This window comes from Balaenoptera musculus, chromosome 16 (genome assembly GCF_009873245.2).
Source record: "Balaenoptera musculus isolate JJ_BM4_2016_0621 chromosome 16, mBalMus1.pri.v3, whole genome shotgun sequence".
Lineage (NCBI taxonomy): Eukaryota > Metazoa > Chordata > Mammalia > Artiodactyla > Balaenopteridae > Balaenoptera > Balaenoptera musculus.
In genome coordinates this window covers 63,651,527-63,677,539 of record NC_045800.1, presented here as the reverse complement: position 1 = coordinate 63,677,539, position 26,013 = coordinate 63,651,527, and the positions used below count along the sequence as shown (strand labels likewise).

The 26,013-nt window shown below is 50.7% G+C and overlaps 1 protein-coding gene across 2 annotated transcripts in view; it reads left to right on the top strand.

The window, feature by feature from the left end:
- The window catches only part of ADAMTS14 (ADAM metallopeptidase with thrombospondin type 1 motif 14), a 92,130-nt gene that overhangs the window by 50,956 nt on the left and 15,161 nt on the right, over positions 1-26,013 (top strand). For both annotated transcript variants that reach the window (XM_036828838.1, XM_036828837.1), the window contains exons 5-15: positions 9,196-9,279; positions 9,985-10,132; positions 12,111-12,216; positions 13,933-14,076; positions 14,734-14,866; positions 16,300-16,413; positions 18,712-18,860; positions 20,801-20,976; positions 23,242-23,375; positions 23,739-23,862; positions 24,848-24,928. In XM_036828838.1, the coding sequence (XP_036684733.1) occupies positions 9,196-9,279; positions 9,985-10,132; positions 12,111-12,216; positions 13,933-14,076; positions 14,734-14,866; positions 16,300-16,413; positions 18,712-18,860; positions 20,801-20,976; positions 23,242-23,375; positions 23,739-23,862; positions 24,848-24,928 (1,393 nt within the window). The remainder of the gene's footprint in view (positions 1-9,195; positions 9,280-9,984; positions 10,133-12,110; positions 12,217-13,932; positions 14,077-14,733; positions 14,867-16,299; positions 16,414-18,711; positions 18,861-20,800; positions 20,977-23,241; positions 23,376-23,738; positions 23,863-24,847; positions 24,929-26,013) is intronic.

Below are 26,013 nucleotides of genomic sequence, written 5' to 3'. Positions count from 1 at the left end.
GGGGTGCGTCAGCACAGGAGCAGACCTCTGGTCCCCCTGCTGGCCTTCCCCTCCCCATGGGACTCTCATATGTAGGGTTGGCCACACTGTCCCTCTCCATCGGGTAGACAGCAGTCCCTTTGTGGGTTGTAGGCTGGTTCCTTTGCTCATGAGCTGAAGGGCTTGGAGAGGTGAAATGGTGAGAACAGGGTCGTGCATGAATCTGCATCCCCGCTCCCGGGAAGCCATGTGGGCAGGAGTCAGAGGCTGGTTCCACTTCTGCCTCCATCACTGACCGTGCCCGTGGGCCTCTCTGCCTGTGGGGCTCACTCATAATCCCCAGATGTTGAGTTGGCATGAGAATCCACGTGCCAGCCCCACGACAGCCATTATGATCCCCAGTCTACAGAAACAGAGGTTCTGAGGAGTTACCTGTTGTGCCCCAAGCCACCCAGCTCTTAAGAGGCAATGCTGGGGTTTGAACCCAGGACTCTGGCTCCTGGCAGCTACACTGCTGTGTACTGACACTGACTTGCTGACCACGTCATTTCTCCTCCTGGACAAGTCACTTCTCCTAGGGGAGTAGTTATGTAAGTGACGGCCCATCACGTGTAGACATTAGAGGTGATGCTTTTAAATCCACAGAATGATGTTTCAGGAAATAAGAAAAATACAAACAGTATATTCAGCATGATTCCAATTTTGTAAAATCACACACACACACACACACACACACACACACACACACACACACACACGTACACGGCAGGAAGCTGTGTTAACCATGGTTATTATATATCTGGCTAATATATAATAGGAGACAACTTTTTTTTCTTTTTTCTTTTCATAACTTGGGAGCTTTTTTTTTTAATTGAAGTGTAGTTGATTTACAATGTTGTGTTAATTTCTGCTGTTCAGCAAAGTGATTCAGTTATACATATATACATTCATTTTTAATATTCTTTCCCATTATGGTTTCTCATAGGATACTCAGTATAGTTCTCTGTGCTATGCAGTAGGACCTTGTTGTTTATCCATTCCATATTATAATAGCTTACATCTGCTAACACCAACCTCCCAGTTCATCCCTCCCCCAACCCCCTCCCCCTTGGCAACTACAAGTCTGTTCTCTGTATCTGTGAGTCTGTTTCTGTTTTGTAGATAGGTTCATTTGTGTCGTATTTTAGATTCCATATATAAGTGATATCATATGGTATTTGTCTTTCTCTTTCTGACGTACCTCACTTAGTATGGTAATCTCTAGTTGCATTCATGTTGCTGCAAATGGCATTATTTTGTTCTTTTTTATAGCTGAGTAGTATTCCATTGTATATATGTACCACATCTTCTTTATCCATTCATGTGTCGATGGACATTTAGTTGTTTCCACATCTTGGCTATTGTGAATAGTGCCTCTGTGAACATAAGGGTGCATGTATCTTTTTGGATTAGAGTTTTGTCTGGATATATGCCAAGGAGTGAGATTGCTGGATCATATGTAATTCTATTTTTAGTTTTCTGAGGAACCTCCATACTGTTTTCCACAGTTGCTGCACCAACTTACATTCCTACCAACAGTGTAAGAGGGTTCCCTTTTCTCCACACCCTCTCCAACATCTATTGTTTCTAGACTTTTTAATGATGGCCATTCTGACTGGTGTGAAGTGGTACCTCATTGTAGTTTTGAATTGCATTTCTCTAATAATTAGCTATGTTGAGCATGTTTTCATGTGCCTATTGGCTATTTGTATTTCTTCTTTGGAGAAATGTCTATTTAGGTCTTCTGCCCATATTTCTATTGGGTTGTTTGTTTTTTTGTTGTTGAGTTGTATGAGCTGTTTGTGTATTTTGGAAATTAAGCCCTGTCGGTCATATTGTTTGCAAATATTTTCTCCCATTCTGTAGGTTGTCTTTTCATTTTTTTATGGTTTCCTTTGCTGTGCAAAAGCTTTAAGTATGACTAGGTCCCATTTGTTTATTTTTGTTTTTATTTGTATTGCCTTGGGAGACTGACCTAAGGAAACATTGCTATGATTTATGTTAGAGAATGTTTTGCCTAGGATCTCTTCTAGGAGTTTTATGGCGTCATGTCTTATGTTTAAATCTTTGAGCCATTTTGAGTTTATTTTTGTGTATGGTGTGAGGGTGTGTTCTAACTTCATTGATTTACATGCAGCTGTCCAGCTTTCCCAACTCCACTTGCTGAAGAGACTCTTTTTCCCATTGTATATTCTGGCCTCCTTTGTTGAAGATTAATTGACCATAGGTGTGTGGGTTTATTTCTGGGTTCTCTGTTCCGTTCCACTGATCCATATGTCTGTTTTTGTGCCAATACCATGCTGTTTTGATTACTGTAGCTTTGTAGTATTGTCTGGAGTCTGGGAGGGTTATGCCTTCTGCTTTGTTCTTTTTCTCCAGGATTGCTTTGGCAATTTTGGGTCTTTTATGGTTCCATATAAGTTTTAAGATTATTTGTTCTAGTTCTGTGAAAAATGTCATGTGTAATTTGATAGAGATTGCATTAAAAATCTGTAGATTGCTTTGGGTAGTATGGCCATTTTAACAATATTAATTCTTCTTATACAAGAGCATGGATGTCTTTCCGTTTCTTTGAATCATCTTCAGTTTCCTTTATTAATGATTTATAGTTGTCAGCATATAAGTCTTTCACCTCCTTGGTCAGGTTTATTCCTAAGTATTTTATTTTGGGGGTTGTGATTTTTGAAAGGTATTGTTTTTTTACATTCCTTTTCTGATATTTCATTGTTAGTGTAAAGAAATGGAACCAATTTCTGTATGTTAATCTTGTATCCTGCTACCTTGCTGAATTCATTTATCAGTTCTAGTAGTTTTTGTGTGGAGTCTTTAGGGTTGTCTATATATAGAATCACGTCATCTGCCTATAATGACAATTTTACCTCTTCCCTTCCAATTTGGATACCTTTTATTTCTTTTTCTTGTCTGATTGCTGTGGCTAGGATTTCCAATACTATGTTGAATAGAAGAGGTGAGAGTGGGCATCCTTGTCTTGTTCCAGATTTTAGTGGGAAGGCTATCAGCTTGTCACCATTGAGTATTATATTGGCTGTGGGTTTGTCACAAATAGCTTTTATTATGTTGAGATATGTTCTGTCTGTAACCACTTTGGTAAGAATTTTTATCATAAATGGATGTTGAATTTTGTCAAATGCTTTTTCTTCATCTATTGAGATGATCATGTGGTTTTTGTCTTTTCTTTTGTTTATGTGACGTATCACATTGACTGATTTGCATATGTTGAACCATCCTTGTGAACTTGGGGTGAATCACACTTGGTCGTGGTGTGTGATTATTTTTATGTGTTGTTGGATTCAGTTTGCTAATATTTTGTTGAGACTTTTTGCATCTATATTCACCAACAATATTGGCCTGTAATTTTCTTTTTTGGTGGTGTCTTTGTCTGGTTTTGGTATCAGGGTGATGGTGACTTCATAGAATGTCTTTGGGAGTGTTCCCTCCTCTTCAATTTTTTGGAAGAGTTTGAGAAGGATCAGTATAAATTCTTTTTTGTATGTTTGGAAGAATTCGCCTATGAAGCCATCTAGTCCTGGACTTTTATTTGTAGGGAGTTTTTAAATTACAGATTCTATTTCAGCTCTAGTGATTGGTCTGTTCAAATTATCTGTTTCTTCTTGATTCAGTTTTGGTGGGCTGTATGTTTCTAGATCCTTGTCCATTTCTTCTAGGTTGTCAAATTTGTTGGCATATAAATTTTTGTAGTATTCCCTTATGGTTTTTTGTATTTCTGTGGTATTCATTGTTATGTCTCCTTTTTCATTTCTTATTTTATTTATTCGGGTTCTCTCTCTTTTCTTCTTGGTGAACCTGGCCAGAGGTTTGTCAGTCTTCTTTACCCTTTCAAAGAACCAGCTCCCTTTGTGACCACCTAGAGGGGTGGGATGGGGAGGGTGGGAGGGAGGGAGATGCAAGAGGGAAGAGAAATGGGAACATATTGTATATGTATAACTGATTCACTTTGTTATAAAGCAGAAGCTAACACACTATTGTAAGGCAATTATACTTCAATAAAGATGTTTAAAAAAAAAAAAAAAAGAACCAGCTCTTGACTTTATTGATTTTTTCTATTTAAAAAAAAATTATTTATTTATTTATTTATTTATTTACTTGTGCTGCGTCTTAGTTGCAGCAGGTGGGTTCCTTAGTTGTGGCTCGCAGGCTCCTTAGTTGCGGCTCGTGGGCTCCTTAGTTGGGGCATGCGTGTGAGATCTAGTTTCCTGACCAGGGATCGAACCTGGACCCCCTGCATTGGGAGCGCGGGGTCTTAACCACTGCGCCACCAGGGAAGTCCCTCTATTGTTTTTTAAATCTATTTTATTTTTTTCCCCTCTGATCTTTATTATTTCCTTCCTTCTGCTGACTTTAGGTTTTGTTTGTTCTTATCCTTCTAATTCTTTTTTTGTTTGTTTATAAATTTATTTATTTTTGGCTGAGTTGGGTCTTTGTTGCTGCGTGCGGGCTTTCTGTAGTTGCGGTGAGCGGGGTCTACTCTTTGTTTCGGTGCTCAGGCTTCTCATTACGGTGGCTTCTCTTGCTGTGGAGCACGGGCTCTAGGTACGTGGGCTTCAGTAGTTGTGGCTCGCGGGCTCTAGAGCGCAGGCTCAGTAGTCGTGGTGCCCTGGCTTATTTGCTCCGTGGCATGTGGGATCTTCCCAGACCAGGGCTTGAACCTGTGTCCCCTGCATTGGCAGGCGGATTCTTAACTACTGCGCCACCAGGGAAGCCCTCGTTCTAATTCTTTTAAGTGGTAGGTTAGGTGGTTTATTTGAGATTTTTCTTGTTTTTTGAGGAAGGCCTGTATCGCTATGAATTTCCCTCTAAGAACTACTTTTGCAGCATCCCATAGATTTTGCATGGTTGTGTTTTCATTGTCATTTGTCTCAAGGTGTTTTTTAATTTCCTCTTTGATTTCATTGTTTTGGTTTTTTAGTAGCATGTTGTTTAGTTTCCATGTAATTGTTTTTTTCTCATTTCTTTTTTTGTAGTTGATTTCTAGTTTCATGCTGTTGTGGTCAGAAAAGATGCTTGAGATAATTTCCATATTCTTAAATTTGTTGAGGCTTGTTTTATGCCCTAGTATATGGTCAATCCTAGAGAATGTTCCATGTGCACTTGAAAAGAATGTGTATTCTGGTTATTTTGGATATAATGTCCTGAAAATATCAATTAAGTCTTAACTGTTCTGTTGTATCATTTAGGATCTCTGTTGCCTTATAGATTGTCTAGAAGATCTGTCCATTGATGTGAGTGTGGTGTTAAAGTCTCCTACTATTATTGCATTCTTGTCAGTTTCTCCCTTTATGTCTATTAGTATTTGTTTTATTTATTTGGGTGCTCCTACATTAGGTGCATTAATGCTGACAAGTGTAAAATCCTCTTCTTGTATTAATCCTTTTATCATTATATAGTGTCCTTCTTTACCTTTCTTTATGGCCTGTGTTTTAAAGTCTATTTTGTCTGATATGAGTACTGTGACCCCCACTTTCTCTTCATTTCTGTTTGCATGAAATATCTTTTTCCATCCCCTCACTTTCAATCTATGTGTGTCTTTTGCCCTAAAGTGGGTCTTTTGTAGGTAACATATTGTAGGCTCTTGTTTTTTTTGTTTTTTTTTATCCAATCTGCCACTCTGTGTCTTTCGATTGGAGCATTTAGTCCATTGACATTTAAGGTACTTATTAATAGATATGTATTTATTGCCATTTTAACCTTGTTTTCCTGTTGATTTTATATTTCTTCTCTGTCCCTTTCTTTTTCTTTTTGTTTTTCCTTTTGTTGTTTGATGATTTTCTTTTGTGTTATGCTTATGTTCTCTTCTTTTTGGTTTTTGTGAATCTCTTGTATGTTTTTGATTTGTGGTTACCCTATTTTTCAAGTATGTTAACCCCATCCTGTTTCTACTTGCCTTAGACTGGTAATCGTATAGACTCAAACACATTCTAGGAAATGAAAAAAAAATCTACATTTTCCTACTGTCCTCCCCTGCTCTTTATGATTTTGATGTCCTTTTACATCTTTGTGTTCATCCTTTTGCTGTTCATTGTGGTTATCACTTTCACAGAAATTTTTTGATTTTTTTTTTTTTAATCTGTGGACTGGCTTATTTAGGTGATTTGCTTTCCAATTGTGATTTTCTCTTTCCTATATATTCTTACTTCTTTTCTACTTAGAGATGACCTTTCAACATTTCCTTCAGGATAGGTTTTATATTTCCGTATTCTTTTAGTTTTTGCTTGTCTGAGAAATACTTTCTCTCTCCTTCTATTCTAAATGATAATCTTGCTGGTTAGAGTATCCTAGGTTGCAGATTTTTCCCTTTCAGGACTTTGAATATATCTTGCCACTCTTTTCTGGCCTGCAATGTTTCTGTAGAGAAATCAGTTGATACCCTTATGGGGGTTCCCTTATAATTAACTCTTTGTTTTTCTCTTGCTGCCTTTAGAACCCTCTCTTTAACTTTTGTCATTTTTATTATAATATGTCTTGGTGTACGTGTGTTTGGGTTTATCTTGTTTGGAACCCTCTGTGCTTCCTGTACCTGGATATCTGTTTCCTTCTTTAAGTTTGGGAAGTTTTCAGTCATAATTTCTTCAGATACATTTTCGATCCCCTTTTGTCTTTCTTCCCCTTCTGGAATCCCTATTATGCATAGATTGGCACACTTTATAATATCCCATAGGATTTGATATTATCCCATAGGATATTATCGCATATCCCATATGTGTAGATTGGCACACTTTATATAATTCCTTTATATTATCCCATAGGCACACTTTATATCATCCCATTGGCACACTTTATATTATCCCATAGGTGGATTGGCACACTTTATATTATCCTATAATATATTATCCCATATAATATATTATCTTATATTGCTTTCATTTTTTTTTCATTTGACTTTCTGTCTGCTATCCTGATTGGGTGATTTCCATTGTTCTATCTTCCAGGGCACTGATTCATTCTTCTGCATAATTTATTCTGCTATTTATTGCCTTTAGTTGCCTTTTCGTCTTGGCAAATGAGTTTTCTAATTTTTCTTGGTTCCCCTTTATAGTTTCTAGTTCCTTTTTACAGTACTCTGCATTTCTGTAGACAGCCTTTCTTAATTCCTTCAGTATTTTCATTATCTCCTGTTTGAAATCGGTGTCTATTAGAGTGAAGAGGTCTGTTTCATTGTTTGTTCTTTCAGGGGAATTCCCTTGGTCTTTCAGCTGGGAGTGGTTCCTCTGCTTCTTCATTTTACTTATATTTCTCTTAATTCTGTGAGTTTAGGAGAAACAATTATCTACTGTGGTCTTGGAGGGCTATTTATATGTGGGAGTGTCCCTGTGTAGCTTGTGTGGGTTTAATATTTTTGGTGCGAAGGCTGTTTTTAGTACGGATGCATGTCCTCTTTCCTCAGCGTGTGCTGGCCGTTATCCCCTTGATATAGGGTGTGCCGATGCAGCGGCTAGTGCCTAGTCGTGGGGTTCTTGGCAGCGGTGGCAGCTCACGCGCACCCTTGGAGCACGCCGTGGGAGCAGAGGCAGCTCGCGACCGCTCTTGGATCCCGCGTAGGCAGTGCCCTGCTGCCTGAGAGCTCACACAGGGAAAAAGGCTGGAATAGCAGGTCCTGCCCCTGCCCGCACACACCACCCACGCAGTGGTGCTTGGCCTCTAAGGCGACCCAGGCTTCCTCTGTGTACACCCCCAGTTGTGGTCGCACCAGACTCCAGCCCCTCAGGGTGTTTCCACGCAGCCCACCCCAGTCCTCTCCCCGGTCTGATCTCTGAAGCCCAAGCTTCCACACCCAGCCCCCGTCCACACTGGTGGCCACGTGTCTCAGGCTGGGGAGTGCAGAGCGATGGCACTGACCATCTGTGCAGGTTTCTCTGCATTCTAGCTGCTGCAGACCCGTTGCTGAGTTCTCCTCCGAGGCTCTGAATCCCCCCTCTGTCCCTGCTGATCTCCCCACCAGTAAGGGGACTCCCCAGGGTGCAGGAACATTTCCTCTTTGACAGCTCCCTCCCAGGGGCACAGGTCCTGTTCTGATTCCTTTTTCACTTGCCTTTTTTCTTTTGTCCTACCCAGTTATATGGAGATTTTCTTGCCCTTTCAGAGCTCTGAGCTCTTCTGCCGGCGTTCAGTAGATATTCTATGAGAATCATTCCACATGTAGATGTATTTTTGATGTATTTGTGGGAGGAGGTGAGCTTCACGTCTTACTATTCCGCCATCTTGATCACCTCTGACATTTTTCTTTTACTTTTTTGGGGTATTTTTCAGAGTTTTTAGAGTGAAATATTTTATATCCAGGAATAAAAGTTATTTAAAACAAAAAAAGATGGACTTGTCCAGTGGGACCACTCAGGAGATAGGCGTCTTCAGGAGCGGGTGAACTGCCTGTCCTTGGGGGTGGGCAGGCAGAGGCGGTGTCCATCTGTTATGGACACAGTTCCGGGACTTCCTGAACAGGGGAGTGGCTGGGGGCTGTGTTCTTCGATGAACTGTGCCATGACTGCCCCAAAGGTCCCGGAGCCTGTGGGAGAAGGGAATAATCCAATGCACTGCTCCTCTCCTTGAACTTGACCGTGCCTGAGAATCACTGGGGATCCTGTTCTAACTCAGACTCTGACTCAGGAGGCGGGCCCAAGACTCTGCATTTTTAACGAGCTCCAGGTGATGGTGGTGCTGCTGGTCCGAGGCCCTAGAGCCACTTTCCTCCTGGATTTGCCCTGGAGGAGTGCCCAGGCACTGCAGAGCAGACGGATGGTTCCAGAGGCAATTGGAAAGGTACACAGGGCTGTGAGGATGAGTGACCTGAGCTGGGTGACATTTCTGGAAGGACTCTTCAGAGATATAAAAAAGACAAGATTCCATCCGAGTTGTTGGGTTTGAGACCAGGTCCCCTCATGCTTTGGCTTCGTGGAAAGAGCTCAGTGTTGGAATTTGGTGGGCCAGGATTTGAAAACCAGTTGTGCAGCTTGTTAGCTGTGTGTCCTTGGGCAAGTCATCTCGCCTCCCTCTGCCTCAGTTTCTTCATCTGAGGATAGGAATGCCTGCCAGAGAAGGCCGTGGTGAGGATGAAGTCTGATAAGGTGTCAGATACCTGGCATGCAGTGGGCCTTTAATGAACTCTTGCTTCCCCTAACACCACACGCCCTTCTCTTCTTGAAGGTGGATGAGATTTACCACGATGAGTCCCTGGGGGTCCACATAAACATCGCCCTTGTCCGCTTGATCATGGTTGGCTACCGACAGGTAAACCCCCGTGTCAACAGGCAGTGTTTGGAGGGAGAAGGGGTGGGGGGCCAGAGCATCAGACCAGCTAAGGTATCGGGGAGGGATAACAGCATCTAGGAAACATTTTGCTTCCAAAACTAGAACCCCAAAACCATTAGAATTGAGGTTTCAGTGGCAGAGGCATCTGGGGTTGGTAAGCGGGGACTTATGAATTCCCTCCAATCAGGTAAATGGACAGTCCTCAACCCCTACAGCTGGAGGTCCTGCTCCATGAATCGGTGGGGAAAGTGGGGCTTAGAGGGGGGGCAGTGACCGAGACAAGTCCTGCTAGGGTTGTGGCCGGGGGTTCTGGGCTCTGTTGCTTGTTTTCCCCCATACGGCAGTAAAAACAGAACTCTCCTCCGGGGGCTGTTGTGGAGATTAATGACAATGAATGCATAGAGGAGATGCTCAGCACAGCACCTGCCTGTGGGTTACTTGAGGAATTAGCAATAATGTGAGTTCTCAGCAGACAGGTGCCCCAGCACAGGGCTTGGCACAGGAATGTTCCCTAAAACGGAACGGGGCTGTGTGCTGGTGGCAGCCGGAGCCGGGACAGCGGTGACCTTGGGGTAGGCCCTGCCGTCCTGCGGGCCTCGGTGTCCCGTGCTGCCGGGAGCACAGCGCTGGGTGCCTGCTGCAGTCCGTGGGCTCCGACCGGCACTCTGCTCTCTGGCCCCCCAGTCCCTGAGCCTGATCGAGCGCGGGAACCCTTCTCGCAGCCTGGAGCAGGTGTGTCGCTGGGCACACTCTCAGCAGCGCCAGGACCCCGGCCACGCGGAGCACCACGACCACGTCGTCTTCCTCACCCGGCAGGACTTTGGGCCCTCAGGTACGCAAGGTACTGTATTTGCCATGGCCAGGTGTGTGCAGCTGCAGGGCGGAGGCCAAGGCTGTCTCTGGGGCCAGGTCTTCTGGCAACAAAAAGATCCTTGGGACTTTGGAGACAGGACCTGGCCGGACAGGTAGGCGAGCTTTGGAATGGTTTCTCGGGGGCCAGGGGAAGTGAAGGGGCCCCGCTCTGGTCCCTGCTGCCTTGGTTGAGCCTGCAGGTCGCTGTGAGTCAGGCCCTAGGCCCTGTGATCACCATCCCGGAGCCCGGCTGCTCGAAGACCTCAGTGATCTTCAAGATGCTTCTGCCCACATTGTATCCTTCTGTCCTCACTGCAGGCCGTGGGGCACCTAGGGCGGGGCTGGTGTGGACTTCAGAAAGGAAGGCCCTGCTCTACCCGCAGATCCATGCCTCTCCAGCCTAGTGATCCAAACTCATTCATCTCCTGAGATTCTCCCAACTGTGGAATGGGAGAAACAGTAGTATTTGCCTTCCTCCATTCCTGGGCTGCTAAAAGGGCTGAGGGATGCATCCAGTGTCTGTGACAGAGGATGGCTGAAAGCGCTCTGCAGGCACAGGAAGCTTTGATCACCCCCAGGTTTCTGTATGGGGAAACCGAGGCACAGAGTGGCAACGAGGCTTGCCTAGGCCTCACAGCAGAGAGGAGACAAAGCTGAAACTCAGACTGGATCTCCAGGCTCCAGGTTGAGGGCTTTGTAGTGTTTTCTGGTTTGATGCTAAAAGAGAGTTGGCCTCTACCAAAAGGACTGCTTGTCTGAATCCCTGAAGCCCCGAAGGCAGGCTTGTACACACACAAACAGATTTACACACATACACACATACAGACACACACGTGTACAGACACATGCATACTCATGCACAGACACACATGTACAGACACACAGACACACGTACACGTGTGTACTTGCATGCCCTGTAGAGCACATCCAGACCTCCAGGACAATCGGGACCCAAGAAGCCTTCTCACCACAGCTTCTCGTTACACCCCCAAAACCATCTCAAATAAGAGAGGGTTTCAGCAATTCCGAAGACAGTGAATAGCTATCTGGTCATGGTTGGCTGAAAGCCCGAGGCAGGGAGTGCTCTCTACCATCTCCCCCTCCTCAGATGTCTTCCCCAGCCCAGGCTGCCCTCCCAGCTGATTATGGGCCCTGGGGAGGCGGGGAAGCAGCCCCCGTAGATCACGGGCCTCACACACAAAGCTGCTCACTCAGTGCCACGCGCCGGCCCCCTGCACTGCCTGCGGCTCCTGAGGCCTGCGCAGCTGTGTCTGCACCTTGCCCGTGCCCTCCCCTCCACCTGCCCACCCCCCACCTCCCCAGAGTCTCTTACCTGTGCTCCAGGCCCAGCTCTAGGCCCCCATAAGTCATTCCCCAGTCCCGCTCAACCCCTCGGTCAGAGCCATTCCCTTCCAGCCACCCTGCACACCCCTCTGTGCTCCTTGAACTCCAGCACAGCACAGCACGAGGTCACCTGACCTCGTGACCCCTAGTCTCCCTGCTAAGCCATCTGCCCCTCCAGTGTGTGGGTGTGCTGGGGGGGGCTGTGGGCTCGCGCCTGATTCCTGTTTTCCCCGTAGTCTCTAACACGGTGCCAGCTGCTACCCCACGGAGACACATTTGGAGCTTGTTTGTTGACTCACCAGCGGACTGACTCTCTGGCGGGATGCAGCTCGGAAGTCGGCCGTATGCAGGCTCGGGGCCGACAGGCACAGAGAGCTGCAGGCCAGGAGGGAGGGTGGCAAGCCCTAGGATGTGGGGGCAGCTTGGCCCAGGAGCTGTACCGCGGGTGCATACACATGGGGGGCGCGTTGGAAGGATCCTTCTTCCTCCAGGGACCCTCTGGTGGTGACCAGGTCCGGACGTCCCTGCGGTGGCTGGCTCGGCACAGGCCTCGTCGAGTCCTACCTCACTTGCACGTGACCTCTCTCTCTGCCCTCTCTCCCTCTCCCTGGCAGGGTATGCGCCTGTTACTGGCATGTGCCACCCCCTGAGAAGCTGTGCCCTTAACCACGAAGATGGCTTCTCCTCGGCCTTCGTGGTGGCCCACGAGACCGGCCACGTGTAAGTGGCACCGAGGGGCGAGCTGTGCCTTGAGCTCTGAGGAGGTCTGCGGGTGTGGGAGGCTTCGCCCCAGTTTGGACTCCCTTCCCAGTGTCCAGGGAGATGCCAGAGGAGCTGCCCCGACGGGGAGGGAGCCCTGGGGCCCAGACAGCAATTCTGGGCCTGCCTTGGGCCCAGCCCCAAATCCAGGGCCTTGGGAGGCCAGATGTGGCCCTGCCTTTGGCAGGTCAGTAGCAGTGTTGCCTTATAGGCAGTGCTCTGCTCTCTGGGTGGCCTCTATTCCTCCATCTCAGCCACACCTCAGGGCCCTCCCAGTGCTCTGCGATGGAGCCCTGGCCTGAGTCCATCGTAAACAGGGGCACTTAGACCCAGGCCTTGGGCCAAGCGGGTGGCGGGCTTGTGTGATCCTCGGGCCCGGATTTGGTTGAGAGCATGTTCATTCATTCATTCAACCAGTATTTCTTGAGCACCTGCGGTGTGCCAGACCCTGTTCTAGAAACAGGGCTGCAGTGGAGAATGGGACAGAAAAGCGCGCAAGAAGCTACGTGCTGGGAGAAAACAAATAATCCACCATCCAGTGTCTGGTGGTGACATAGACCTGTCACAGTCACGTCTCCTGGCCTTGTCTGTCCACAAGGGCAGAGCTACAGGACCCGCCCCCAGCTTGCCCGCCCCCAGCCCACACGCAGAGTGAGGACTGTTTTCTGCAGCTGGAAGGACATGGGAAGGAGAGCAGTGGGCCAGTCCTGAGGGCGAGCCTGCCATCCATGGTTGGCCATGCCCCTCTCCACATCTGCCTGCCCCTGCAACTTCATCCCAGCCCTGCCCCTCACTGGGTGGGTAGCACCTCCTCTCTGGGGCCTCCGTTTCCTCATCTGCAACACGGAGGCTGACACCAGGGAAACCTCTGAGGGCCCTTCCTGCCCTGGCAGCCAATGCTTCCACATATTCTGGAGCTAGGAGTTTGTCTTCCTGTATGTGGGGGCCAGGGCGTGTCCACTCTTCACTCACAGAGCCCCTCCCTATGGAGAGACAAGGTCAAGCTTAGAGGCCCATGTGTCTGTCTAGCGGTCAAGGCCAGATGCAGACGCCTGGGAGTGTTTAAGAATTTAGAACCTTTGGGCTTTGGTGTTAAATACTAACTATAAAGAGCAAACTTTTACATTTAAACTATCATCATGGCAGGTAGGTACCACACACAAAGCTCTGTGCTGGGTACCGCGGGGTCTAGGAGAAGCTAAAGAGGCTGGCACCCAGGGAGGGCACAGTAAGGGAGGTCGAACTGAACAGAATGAAACTGGTCCTTGCACGTGAGACCTTGGGTCTGGAGGGAAGACAGTGCATGGCGTGTGAGTTGTTAACGGTGGTACAGGCGTTCCCTGCTGTGGGAGGGCAGTCCACAGGTAGGGTGGCCAGGAAAGGTGTCCTGGGGCCAGAGTGGGGCTGGAGCTGACCTCGGAAACTGTGAGGACGTGGGTAGGGTTTGAGGAGGGAGCAGGAGGGCAGAATGAGTTCAGCCCCATTGGGGGCCCAGGTGGGGTCTCAGCTTCCATCCAGAGGAGTGGCCCTCTCCACAGCATGGTGGGGAAACTGAGGCCAAAAGTCACAGTCTGAAGCCTGGTCAGGGCAGGGTCTCAGGCCCGCCTGGTCACCTTCCCAGGGGTGGGCTCCCTGGGCACGACTGAGGGCTCCCCTCTGTCCTCCCCCACCCTCTAGGCTCGGCATGGAGCACGATGGTCAGGGGAACGGCTGCGCGGATGAGACCAGCCTGGGCAGCGTCATGGCGCCCCTGGTGCAGGCTGCCTTCCACCGCTTCCACTGGTCCCACTGCAGCAAGCTGGAACTCAGCCGCTACCTCCCGTAGGTCACCTCCACCCTCTGGGCCGGGATGAGGAGCAAGCGGCCTGCCACTCCGTCTCCCCCAAGTCATCTCCCCTCCTAACACCATCCTACTCCTGACACATGCTCAATTCTGGGTTTGCTGGTCAGCTCCTGGGGCTCCGGGGACGTGGAGGCCCAGGACGAGCATTAGACTCAGGAGCTCAAGGCCGAGAATGGGCGCAGAGTGGATTTGGGTGGGACGGCTGCCGGCAGAGATACTGTCACTAACCTCATGCAGCAGCCGGCCGGCGCCCAGTGTACGTCCTGTACGGCGGGCTGACTCGTCTTCTTCTCTCAGTGCAGTGAGCCCTCAAATTGTCCACAAACCAACCCTTAATCTGGACCATGATGTGTCTCTGTAATGCGGGCAAAACAGGCCCCGTAAGGAAGCCACAAGCCGAGTGCCTGACCGCAGTCCTGGGTGCCCTTGCCCTGGAGCTCCCAGACATGGTCGTGGGTGGAAGCGAGGGGAGGGCAGGGCAGCCCGTCCTCCCTGGACAACACAGCTCCTGGCACAGGGCAGCGGGGGCGGATTCCTGCAGGCCTTCCTTGCTTGCTTAACACCCCCTCCTCTGGGAAGGGAGAGCTTGGGCATTCCTGTCCCCACCGTGCTCACCTCCCTGCCTCTGCCGGCAGCTCCTATGACTGCCTCCTTGATGATCCCTTTGCGCCTGCCTGGCCCCGGCCCCCGGAGCTGCCCGGCATTGACTACTCAATGGACGAGCAATGCCGCTTTGACTTCGGCACTGGGTATCACACCTGCTCAGCGGTGAGTTCCCACGGCCTCTGCCAGCTGGATGCCAGGTCAGGTCCTCCTGGGATGCAGGCTGGTCATTCACAGAGCACCTTAGCCCAGGCAGGGTGACCAGGGCCCAGGCCCTGCCACTTTTTGCCATATCCCCGCCCCACGCAGTCCCACTGAGGGGTGGGGGGCCAGCGTGTGTGGTGGCTGGAGAATGCCTGGAAAGATGGGAACAGAGAGAACAGAGAGGGTGGGCCACCGCTGGGATCCTGGCTGGGCTGGTCACTGGGGGAGTTTATCTGTCAGGTGGCCCATGTGTCAGATCAGGTGCTGGGCTCTGGCCTGATGGAGAAATACTTGCCACCCTCTGCTCTTTGGGCATTTGGCAGGATGTTTTGGGCAGACTTCCCACACTGGTAAAGTTCTCCTGTGCCCCATATAACCTCTCTCCAAGGGGTCAATTGCATGCTTCCCCAGCCCTCCCCCACCCCCATCCCGTACTTGAGGAGATAGATACAAGGGAGCAGAGAGCCCTGTCCCTACTCTGCAGGACAGGGCAGGGGAGAGCCTGGAGCCTGGCGATCAGCTAGAGCCACCTAGGAGAGAATTGAACAGCTGCTAACCAGGGCCCAGGCGGAGGCTCAGAGACGCGGACATCCCAGGGCAGGGGGCTCTCTGAGGGGTCAGGCCTTGGTGCCTCGAGTACCTCAAACCACCCCCATCCAGGAACGCAGCCGCCTCCTCAGCTCTGCAGGACCAGAAGGCCCTGTGTGTGGCCACCTTGCCCACTGCCCGGGCCACACTGGAACACCTGGTCTCTGCTTTGGGAGTGGAGAAACATCTGGGATATGGGATTTCAGTGCCCAGATGCTGTGTTTGTAGGACACTAGTCTGGCCAGCAGGGGATGATAGGAGAGAAAAGGAAATTGGGGCTTTCCTGGATAGTCTGAAACAGAAGGGTGCCAACCTCTGGTGTGGCTGGGTGAGATCAGAGGGAGGTGGGAGTCCTGACCTTGCCTGGGTGCTGCAGGGCCTGGGCTAGACTGGCAGCCCTCTCAAAGCCCCCCACAGGCACAGAGCTCAGTGGGTATCAGTGGACCCAGCCTCCCCAGAGCCTCAAGCCCTGGTCCCTGCTCAGTCACAGAGTGGCCTCTGCAAAGGCAGGGAGGGAGGCCTGGGGAGGGAGACCAGAGGCGTGTGGGCTGTGGCTGGTGCCTTCTCCTCGGTGCCCTGTTGGAGAGAGGAGGGGTCGCCGAGGCCAGTGGCGCTTGGGGTGGGGTCGAGCTTCTGTGCGCACGGGGCTCTGGCTGGACGGGCCCCTCCTGCCCCCCTCGCAGTGTTCTGGCCCCAATGCCCACCACACCCTCCCCTCTCTCTGTCGCTGTCCTTTGCCCCCTGGACAACTCGTCAGAGCTGGGGAGCTAGTCCGGCCCAGTGACCCCGTTGCCCTTGCCGCGCAGTTCAGGACCTTCGAGGCCTGCAAGCAGCTGTGGTGCAGCCACCCTGACAACCCTTACTTCTGCAAGACCAAGAAGGGGCCCCCGCTGGACGGGACGGAGTGCGCGCCAGGCAAGGTACCTGCGGGCCGGGGGCTGCAGCAGGAGCGCCTTCCCGGGGCGCAGGCCCCACGGGAGACCCGCCTCGCCGCTGAGTGTGGATATGAATGCGTGGCGGGGGGCTGGGGGAGGGCTGAGGACAGGAGCCAGCCTCGCGTGCGGGCAGATGGGCAGGGAGTCCTCGCGAGAACTCACACACACGCCCTCTCCTCTCCGGCACCGCAGTCCTTGGCTTCTACAGCAGCAGAGTTTGTCCTTGTCTCCCAGCCCATCGGCAGGAATGCTTACTGCCATTTGAGGAGAATGCAGCCCAGGCAGGTTAGGGAACTTGTGGAGGTCAGACAGAGGGTGATTGGCTGAGAAGGGGTGAAGGGAAGATTCCAGGTGTTCTGCCTCCTCCCCCTGCCCACCATGCTGTTTCTTGCCCCTCCCCCGCAAACCTGCCCTTTCATGTACTTCCTGGGGTGTGTTTGCACCCTCTTGTGTGTGTGGGTGTCAGGAGGACCCCGGATCTGAGAGCCCTGAGCTGAGGTCTGATACCCACCTCTGCTCTATCGCTGGCCCTGCCCCCCCCCATCTCTGTGTGGTGACCTTGGGCCATTCATTGACCCCTGCTGAGCCCTGACCAAACATCCTTCCCACTCCTCAGGTTGTTGTGAAGTTGTGAGTCACGTCAAAGCGAATGCGAGGGCTTGGAAGAAGCAGGGTGCTGCCCCCAGCAGCCTGTCCTCTGCCCTCCACCCTCATCTGCTCTTCCCATTCTCATCTATAAATGGTCTGTCCCTTCACAGATGTGTGGGGCTTCCCATGGCCTTGTACAGGCCCTGTGGGCTCCAAACCTGGAGGGCTATTATCCTGGAGCCTCGGGTCTACCTGCTCCAGGTGTGTTCGTGTTTCCAGGCCCTCTCCTATCACAGTTTCACATAAGAGTTAATCAGTGGCTCTCAGTTTTGTCTGCATATTAGAACCATCTGGGGAGCTTTAAAATCGCCCACACCCCAGAACAGGGAGTGACTGCAAGTGGGCACAAGATATCTCTTACGATGGTGGAAATGTTCCAAAATTGGATTGTGGTGATGGTTGCCAAATGCTGTAAATTTATGAAAAGTCATTGAATTGTACACTTGAAATGAGTGAAGTTTATGGCCTGTAAATTTCAGTTGACCCTTGAATAACACAGGTTAGGACTGCCTGGGTCTGCTTATATGCGGATTTTTTTTTTCAACAGTAAATACCACAATACTACCAATCTGTGGTTGGTTGAATCTGTGGATGCAGAACCATGGATATGGAGGACCGACTATAAGCTATATGTAGATTTTCAACTGCAGAGGGCGGGCACCCCTAACCCCTGAGTTGTTCAATGGTCACCTGTATAGTGCTTCTTTTAAAAATTACCACTTCTTTTAAAAATCCCTACCTCTAGAGAGTCTGACTCAGTCTGGGGTGAAGCTGAGGCATCCAGAGTTCTTAAATGTTCCCCAAGTGACTCCAAGGCTGAGAACTACTGAGTTATCTCTTGAAAAAGACCCAGAGCTTTGCTGTATTTCTTACCTATGGCCCTACAGGAAAAGGGAAGGGGGTTAACTTTGGTTGAGCCCTCCTTTGTGCCTGGGCTTGTGCTGAGGGCTTTGTAAGTGTTGCTGCTTTCAGTTCTTAGAACAGTCCCATTTAACAGGCAAGTACACTGAGGCTCAGCAAGGTGAAGCTATGCCAAAACCACACATAGCTAGTAGTGGCCGAGCTGGGATTCAAACCCAGGCCTCTTGGACTTGAGGCATATGCTCCCTCCACTGCATGGATGGACCTCCAGGGTGGCTGGCTTCCCTCCCATGAACGTACCTGCCGGGGGCCCCTGGATGGTGATTTCAAGGTACAGAGCCAAGATCAACTCTAGATTGTGTGGGAAGATTGTGTCTTCTCTCCTTTATCAGCCCTTTGTTTCTCTGGGGGTGGTAAACCAAATAATTCCACAGTTACTGTCATCATTAATAATACCATCTGCCGTTTTTGGAGGGCTGTGTGTGCCAGGTGTTATCTCATTGAATGCTCACAGCAGCCCTGTGGGCAGGTGCTGTTATCGCCATGGTACAGTTGAGGAATAGGATTAGAAAGGGGAGCCCTTTGTTGAAGGTCCCTCAGCGCACGGTAGGGGTGGGATTCTGTGTGACCCTGAGGCTCGTGCTCTTAACGTTCCTTTTTCTGGGCTCACCCGTGGTGCCTGCCAGCTGTGCCGTGTGCCCGGTTGGGCACTTTCTATGGCAGGCTAGGCAGCGGTGGCCCTAGGGTGACCTCGCACCCTCTGCTCCATCCCAGTGGTGCTTCAAAGGTCACTGCATCTGGAAGTCGCCGGAGCAGACTTATGGCCAGGATGGAGGCTGGAGCTCCTGGACTAAGTTCGGGTCATGTTCACGGTCGTGTGGGGGCGGGGTTCGATCCCGTAGCCGGAGCTGTGACAATCCCCCGTGAGTGCACTTGGCTGAGGTGGGCAGGGCAGGGGCCCGAGGGGGTTGGAGAGGGAGTCTCTGGGGGGCAGGGCACAAGAAAGAAGGTCCCCTGCAGGTGGCTGTGTATGTAGATGACGGCCCAGAATTGTTGGGGGTGCCAAATCACTTCCATCTGGGTCTGACATCTCCCTTTGTGTCTGACTGACATCTGAGAATGGGTCCGAACCAGTGATTCTCAGATTCTCGTCTGCGGAGAATCTGGGTGGGCCCAAGGCTTGGCCAGTTTAACAAGCCCTCCTGTGACCCTGATCCTCCAGCTAAACTTTGAGAAAACACTGATCTAAATGTTCACTAGCCATGTCTTGGGAGGATAAATTCCCCAAGTCTGTTTCCTACTACATGAAGCAAAACTTCCTTCAATTTTTCTTAACTTATCTCTTTCTGACATCAAGTCTCCCCCTCACTACCCCCTACCCATATGTCAGCATTCTGGGGGAATAATCTATTTCTCCCATTTACCCCCTCTGTGGGGATCCCCTCCCATGGTTTTGGAACCTCTGAGCACCAGCTTTTTATGGCCTCCGTCTCCCAAGCTGAAGCAGCCTGCTTAGAACAGCTTCATGAGGGATGGGGGCTGGCTGGGGCCGGCCGTGTGGGTCAGCTGTCTCCACGTTCAGTGATTGTGAACCTCTGTGGGGCAGGGCCGGTCCCACCCCTCACAGTGCTGAGTGATGCGATGGGGACCTCAGAACGGCAGGGTCCTAGGATCACAGCGGCTCGGAGGTGGTCACCCTCCCTCCAGCATCCTCAGGAGTGGTCCTTCATACTCTGCTGTGTACCTCCAGGGATGGGACGCTCAGTGCCCCCTGGAGCAGCCTATTCCTGTGACTGACCCTTTACAAATATGAGCCAAAATGAACAGCCTTGTAACTTCAACCTGTTGGGGGTATGAAAGCCAGGTTAAAGAAAGGCACGGTGATGCCCACTCTGGATAAACCACCTCCCAGTCATGACAGATAGTTATCCCCTTGATCAAAGCTCCCATTTATTGAACTTGTCTATGATAATAACTATTTTTATTTTATGAGGCTTAAATGAAGTATAATCTGTGCACTCTCAACACCATGCCCAGCACAGATTAATAGACAGCTGCTGTTATAATTACTCCAGTGTATGGAGCACTTTCTCTGTGCCAGGTGGGGTGCTAAGCACTTCCATGCATAAACCCACGTAATCCTCCCAGCACCTCTGAGCAGAGTTCCAGTAACCTTGTTCACTTGGGTACATTGTATCCATAATCTCACCGAACGCTTTTAATTTAATGGGGAAGAGAGTACAGATTTAAATACCGTTTTAAAATTTATTCTTCACAGACACACCAGGAGGTAGGTAAAATAAGAGGCGTTATGGTCCCTCCTTTAAAGCAGAAATTAAGGCACAGCAAGACTTGGGGTTAGATTTAGCCAGGTCTTCTTACTCCAAATCCAAGTCTCTTTTACCACTCCTTAGTTTATTATGATATTAAATGGAAGTGGATGCAAACAGGAGCAGTTGAGTCATTTATTGAGGGCCTACCATATGTCAGGAGCTGTGTAATTGTTGGAAGAATCTACAAAGATGAATCAGATTGATTTCTCTTCTAGCCCAGTTGGAGGGGGTTAGTCATTTCCTCCTGTCTTCCTCCCTCTCCCTCCCCCCATCTTTTGCCCCCTTTCTTTTGCTCATTCTCTCCTCTCCCCCATCACACACACACACACAATAGGTGGCATATGCCTGAAGGGACCAAAAGGCTCTGAGCTCAGCAGTCCTCACAGTGGGGGTTCCTCTCTAGTTTATAAGTTAGTGGAGCCCCTTTTTATGCTATTCTAAAAGGCTGGGCTACCCCAGGTCACCATGTGGGAAGCCTGGCCCCACCTCCAGCCTTTCCAGCCAGCACGGTCTCTCTGCGCTTGCCCCAGCCCAGCCTATGGAGGCCGCCTGTGCTCGGGGCCCACGTTCCAGTACCAGGTCTGCAACGGCGAGGAGTGTCCGGGGCCCTACGAGGACTTCCGGGCCCAGCAGTGCGCCAAGCGCAACTCCTATTACGTCCACCAGAACGCCAAGCACAGCTGGATCCCCTACGAGCCGGACGACGGTGAGCGGAGCCCTGCTCCCCACGCCCACCCCATGGCCTTGGGCATCTGCTGGGTCCATGTCTTCCCAGGCAGGGCTTCCCATGCCTGGCCCACCAGTGAAGGTGGAGGGACAGTGGTGGCACCAAAAGGGATATTGCAGTCAGCAAGTTTGCCATACGCCTTTGTGCAGGCCTTTGCACTGTGTGCGTTGGGGGAGCCACAATCCTCATCACAACCATCCTTGATTTGTATGCTTATGCTGACCGTTTTCTGTCAGATGCAAGGACAGTGTCTTGAGCAAGGGTTACTTGGCCCAGAGGTACCGGCTGGCAGCAGTGCTGGCTGTTGGGCTTGGTGCCTTTCGGACATGTACCTTACCTGTGCGGAAGGCCTGGTCCAGGTGCGGGTGCCCCTCGCTTTGCATAACCGGCATCCTGTGAAGCTTTGTCCTATTACATACCATGTTTTTAGGTTTTACTGATTGTGCTACTGTTTCAGTAGTTAATGAAAATGATTTGAAAGTCAGGCCAATGAGAGTCTGTGGGATCCTCCTACTGACCTCCTACAGGCTACCCTGGACACAGGTCTCAGGACTCACGCAGAGGGTCTGAATTTTGGGGCCAAGCCAGTGCCTATCTGTTTTGGAGCATTTCTAGTGATGGCTCTCCTAGCGGCAGAGAGAACCCAGTGAAGGGCTGGATACATGCCTTCAGGCTGGAAGCGCCTTTAACAGTCCTCTCAGTCTACTTTCCCCTGCCGGCCTCTCCATGGTTCTTCCATAGCCTGATGCTTACCCCCTACCATGTAGCCCTCGGCATCAGACAGCGCCGATCAGAATGGCCTTTCCTGAGCCCAGGACCACCTCTTCGTAGCCCTGGTTCCAGAGTATCAATTGCAAGACCCTCCATCTTCAGCTCACATTTAGAATGACAGTCTTCAAGTTGGAAGGCACCTTGGAGGCCTGTGTATTGCCTGCCAGTGCACAGACCCCTCCAGAACATGCTTGTAGGGAGTGTCTTCTCCCTGCTTAGACTCCTCCTAGTCTGGGGAGCTCACCACTCCCATGCCATTGTCGGCTGGCTTCCAGGGCTGCCCAGAAACCCACCTGCCTGGGGTGCACTGGTCAGGGTCCTGCCTGTCTTCGGGAGGGATGCAGCCCCCCACCCCTTAGCCCCTGGCCCAGGTCCCACCAGGAATATGACTCCCCCTCTGCATGAAATCCAAAGTAGTATTGGATGTTGTGGCTCTGGACTTGAGTCCTGAGTGCTGGGGCAAGATGTCACCAGGTATCCTGGGAGCCCAGGCATGAGGAGCAGAGAGCCAGATGGTTCCTTACAGATTTTGCTTTGGAAGCCTTGCACATCCATCCAGACACACACAAGCTGCTGCAACACGTGGTGGAGAAGGGCTGCAAGGCCAATGGGGCATCTGGACTTTGGGTTTTCCCAGGACTTTTAGACAAATTCCAGGAAGTTAGCTAAGCCCCAACCTCCCTTTTTCTAAGAAACACAGCAAGTGTTTATATGTCCTCTGGAACCTACTTTTGTAGGACGTTAATAGCCTTGATTTGATTGTTAGAACTAGAAAGGATCTCCCTCCTTCCCTCACTGCTGCTCTGTTTTGTAAACCCAAACACAGACCACTGTTCTGCCTTACTTTCATGCGGCCTTCTAATGTTCACAAGCATGGTAAGATTCACCATCATATGTGTGACTGGTGATGTGTATGTAGAGGTCAGAGCAGGACTCAAGCCAGACTGCCTGGGTTAGAATCCTGGCTCTGCCACTTACTGGGTGGCTGTATGGCCTTGAGCAAATTCCTTAACCTCTCTGGTCCTTGGTTTCCTCCTCTGTAATGCTACTTCCTTGGGGGTATTGAGAGGCTTAACTAAGTTAATTCACGAAAAGCATTTAAAGTTGTACAGTAAGAATGTATAAAGGTTTTAGAAGTCTGGCACATAGTAAGCTTTCATTAAGTGTCGGCTTATTATTATTGTTATTATTATTTTATCACTTGATGTTTCTTAACAACGTGATGTGGCGTTTTACTGATCAGGCGTAATAAATAAGGAACTGAGGCTCAGAGAGGTCAGATCATTTGCCCAAGGTCACATGGCTCATAAGTGACACAGCAAGGATTTTAAGCCCAGCTCCACACCTAGCTCTCCCCCCCATTGCCCAGAGCTGGCCCCTGGAGCTTCCTGTTCAGACCATGCGTTAATGTCGGTCTAGGCCAACCCACTTTCTCCGAGCCCAGCTGGCTCAGTGTGGTCCCTTTCCCCACAGACGCCCAGAAGTGTGAGCTGATCTGCCAGTCAGAGGACACGGGGGACGTGGTCTTCATGAACCAGGTGGTCCACGACGGGACTCGCTGCAGCTACCGGGACCCGTACAGCGTCTGTGCCCGCGGCGAGTGTGTGGTAGGTGCCCCCCTCCTGGCCGCCCACCCTCTGCCAGCCCCGGGAGACTGGGGGGCTGCACTGCCTCCTCCTGCTCCCTGGGAAGACAGGCTTCGCCTCCCCTTCCTCACCCATGACACCCCTTGGTCCTCAACATGACCCTGGGATGCTGGAAAGGGGTTACTGCCCAGCCCCATTCGAGGGGAGAGGCGTGGCCAGGTCTAAGACCTTAACTATGTCACACGACGAGTCCAAGAACGCCTCTCGGTCCAGGGTCCTCTCCTTTCAGGGCCTGGGGACTGAGGAGGAGGCCAGGGGCTGCCGACCCGGGGGTGGTGGTGGGGCACGGAAGCCTCTTCCCGCTGACCCCATCTCTGGCTTCAGCCCGTCGGCTGTGACAAGGAGGTGGGGTCCATGAAGGCAGATGACAAGTGTGGGGTCTGTGGCGGCGACAACTCCCACTGCAGGACTGTGAAGGGGACTCTGGGCAAGGCCTCCAAGCAGGCAGGTGAGCAGGTTAGGGCTGGGGGACCACCAGGAGGGGCTGGGGTTCTGGCCCAGCTAGCGTCCCTAGAGCCCGAACCATCCCTTAGGTGGGCCCTCCCTCCTTGAGCCGGGCCACAGTTCAGGGTGGGGAGGGGGGGGGCCCTGGAGTCTGTCTCAGACCACAGCTGCCCCCGGCTGTGGTCCCTCATCTTCCAGGCGTGCTGCGCCTGCGCTTGGGCTCAGGAGCTCAGAAGCATTTCCTGCTTGGCACTGTGTTGTCCTAGGAGCTCAGCCATCTCTTTGGCCTGGAGCTGTCAGTGGGAGTGAGGGTCCAGACAGGAATGTAGATGAGTCCCAGGCTGGACTGGTAATTTCCTTTTCGCTCTTCTCTCTCACTTTTTTTTTTTTTTTTAAACTGAAGTGCTTCCTGCTTTGAACTCTTGGTACCTTAGAGTTCCTTGACTTCCCTCCCCACCTCCAATCTGGACACACTTGCTGTTGAAAAGGGCCAGATATTAGTCCTTTACACTTTAGTATGAACAAGATTTATTTCCCCTTGGGGCGTGTTTCAGCTTTGCCATGCCTCTCCTTGTTGGGGGAAAGTTGATTGCTCTGAGAAAGGTTAGTTTTCAGGCCTCGGATTGGGAGGATCATGGGGGCCCCCCCATACTGGATCTTCATGGCCTATTTCATCTAAATCTCTACAGTGGCTTAAAGTGTGAGAAGAAAGAGGGGAGGGAAAGTCAGGAGAGAAAAGGAGGGTCAAGAAAGTGGCAAATAATAGGAACTAACACACACACAGAGCCCAGTAGTATTTACAGAGCGTTTTAAGCTGTATGAACTGTGGTCCTCTCAGCACCTTATGGAGAAGGGCCCGTTCCTATTGTACAGACAAGGAAACTGAGGTTCCTGGGTATCTGTGAGGAGAGGGGGTGATGGGGGATGCTGGGCAGTGGGGCCACCAGCTCAGGATGCTCATGGTTTTTCTGGATCGTCCTCTGTGGCAGGAGCTCTCAAGCTGGTGCAGATCCCAGCAGGTGCCAGGCACATCCAGGTTGAGGAGCTGGAGAAGGTCCCCCACCACATTGGTGAGTGCTGGGGTGCCAGGAGATGGGCAGCCAGGCCCCGGGACCTGCCCTCGGGTGTGGGGGAGCTGGGAGGGCAGGGGAGAGGATTCTAACGCAGAGAGCGTTTCATGAGTTCGAATAATGGGAGAGAACCCTTTTTTATTGATTGATTGATTTTTATTCATGTTGAAATGGGAACCTGCTCCATGTTCAAATATCAGAAGGTATGAAAGGAGATCCAGTGAAGATTCCCTCCCAGCCCACAGACCCCATGGTCAGTTTCCTTCCAGGGGCAACCACTGTTAATTTCTTGTGCACATAGGCACATAGGTACCTTTTAAGGGTAAACCATTTTCATAGAATGTATTAGTTAAGTTTTGCTGTATAACAGTATAACATAGCATCCCCAAACTTAGCAGTTGCACACGGCAAGTTGTTTGTTTATTTATTTATTTATTTTTGGCTGCGTTGGGTCTTCGTAGCTGCGCGCGGGCTTCCTCTAGTCGCGGCGAGCGGGGGCTACTCTTCGTTGCGGTGCGCGGGCTTCTCATTGCGGTGACTTCTCTTGTTGTGGAGCACGGACTCTCGGCGCATGGGCTTCAGTAGTTGTGGCATGAGGGCTCAGTAATTGTGGCTCACGTGCCCTAGAGCACAGGCTCAGTAGCTGGGGCTCATGGGCTTAGCTGCTCCACGGCATGTGGGATCTTCCAGGACCAGGGCTTGAACCCGTGTCCCCTGCATTGGCAGGCAGATTCTTAACCACTGTGCCACCAAGGAAGTCTGACACAGCAAGTGTTTATTAGCTCCAGGTCTGTGGGCCACCAGTTTGAGCTGGGCTCAGCTAGGTGCTTCTTCATACTCATCTGCCTGGACTCACTCATGCAAATGCAGTCAGCTGGTGGGTCTGTAGGGACCTGGTTGGTACTGGCTGTCAGCTGGGTTCACAGGGGTGATAGTCTGTCACATGGTCCTCAGGAGTAGCAAGAGCGGGCAAACGCTGGTGTGCAAGCACTTTGCAAGTCTCTGCTTATGTCCTGCTTTCTCATGTCCCAATGGCCCAAACAAGTCTCTTGGCCAAGCCTAGACTCAAGAGGTAGAAACAGACT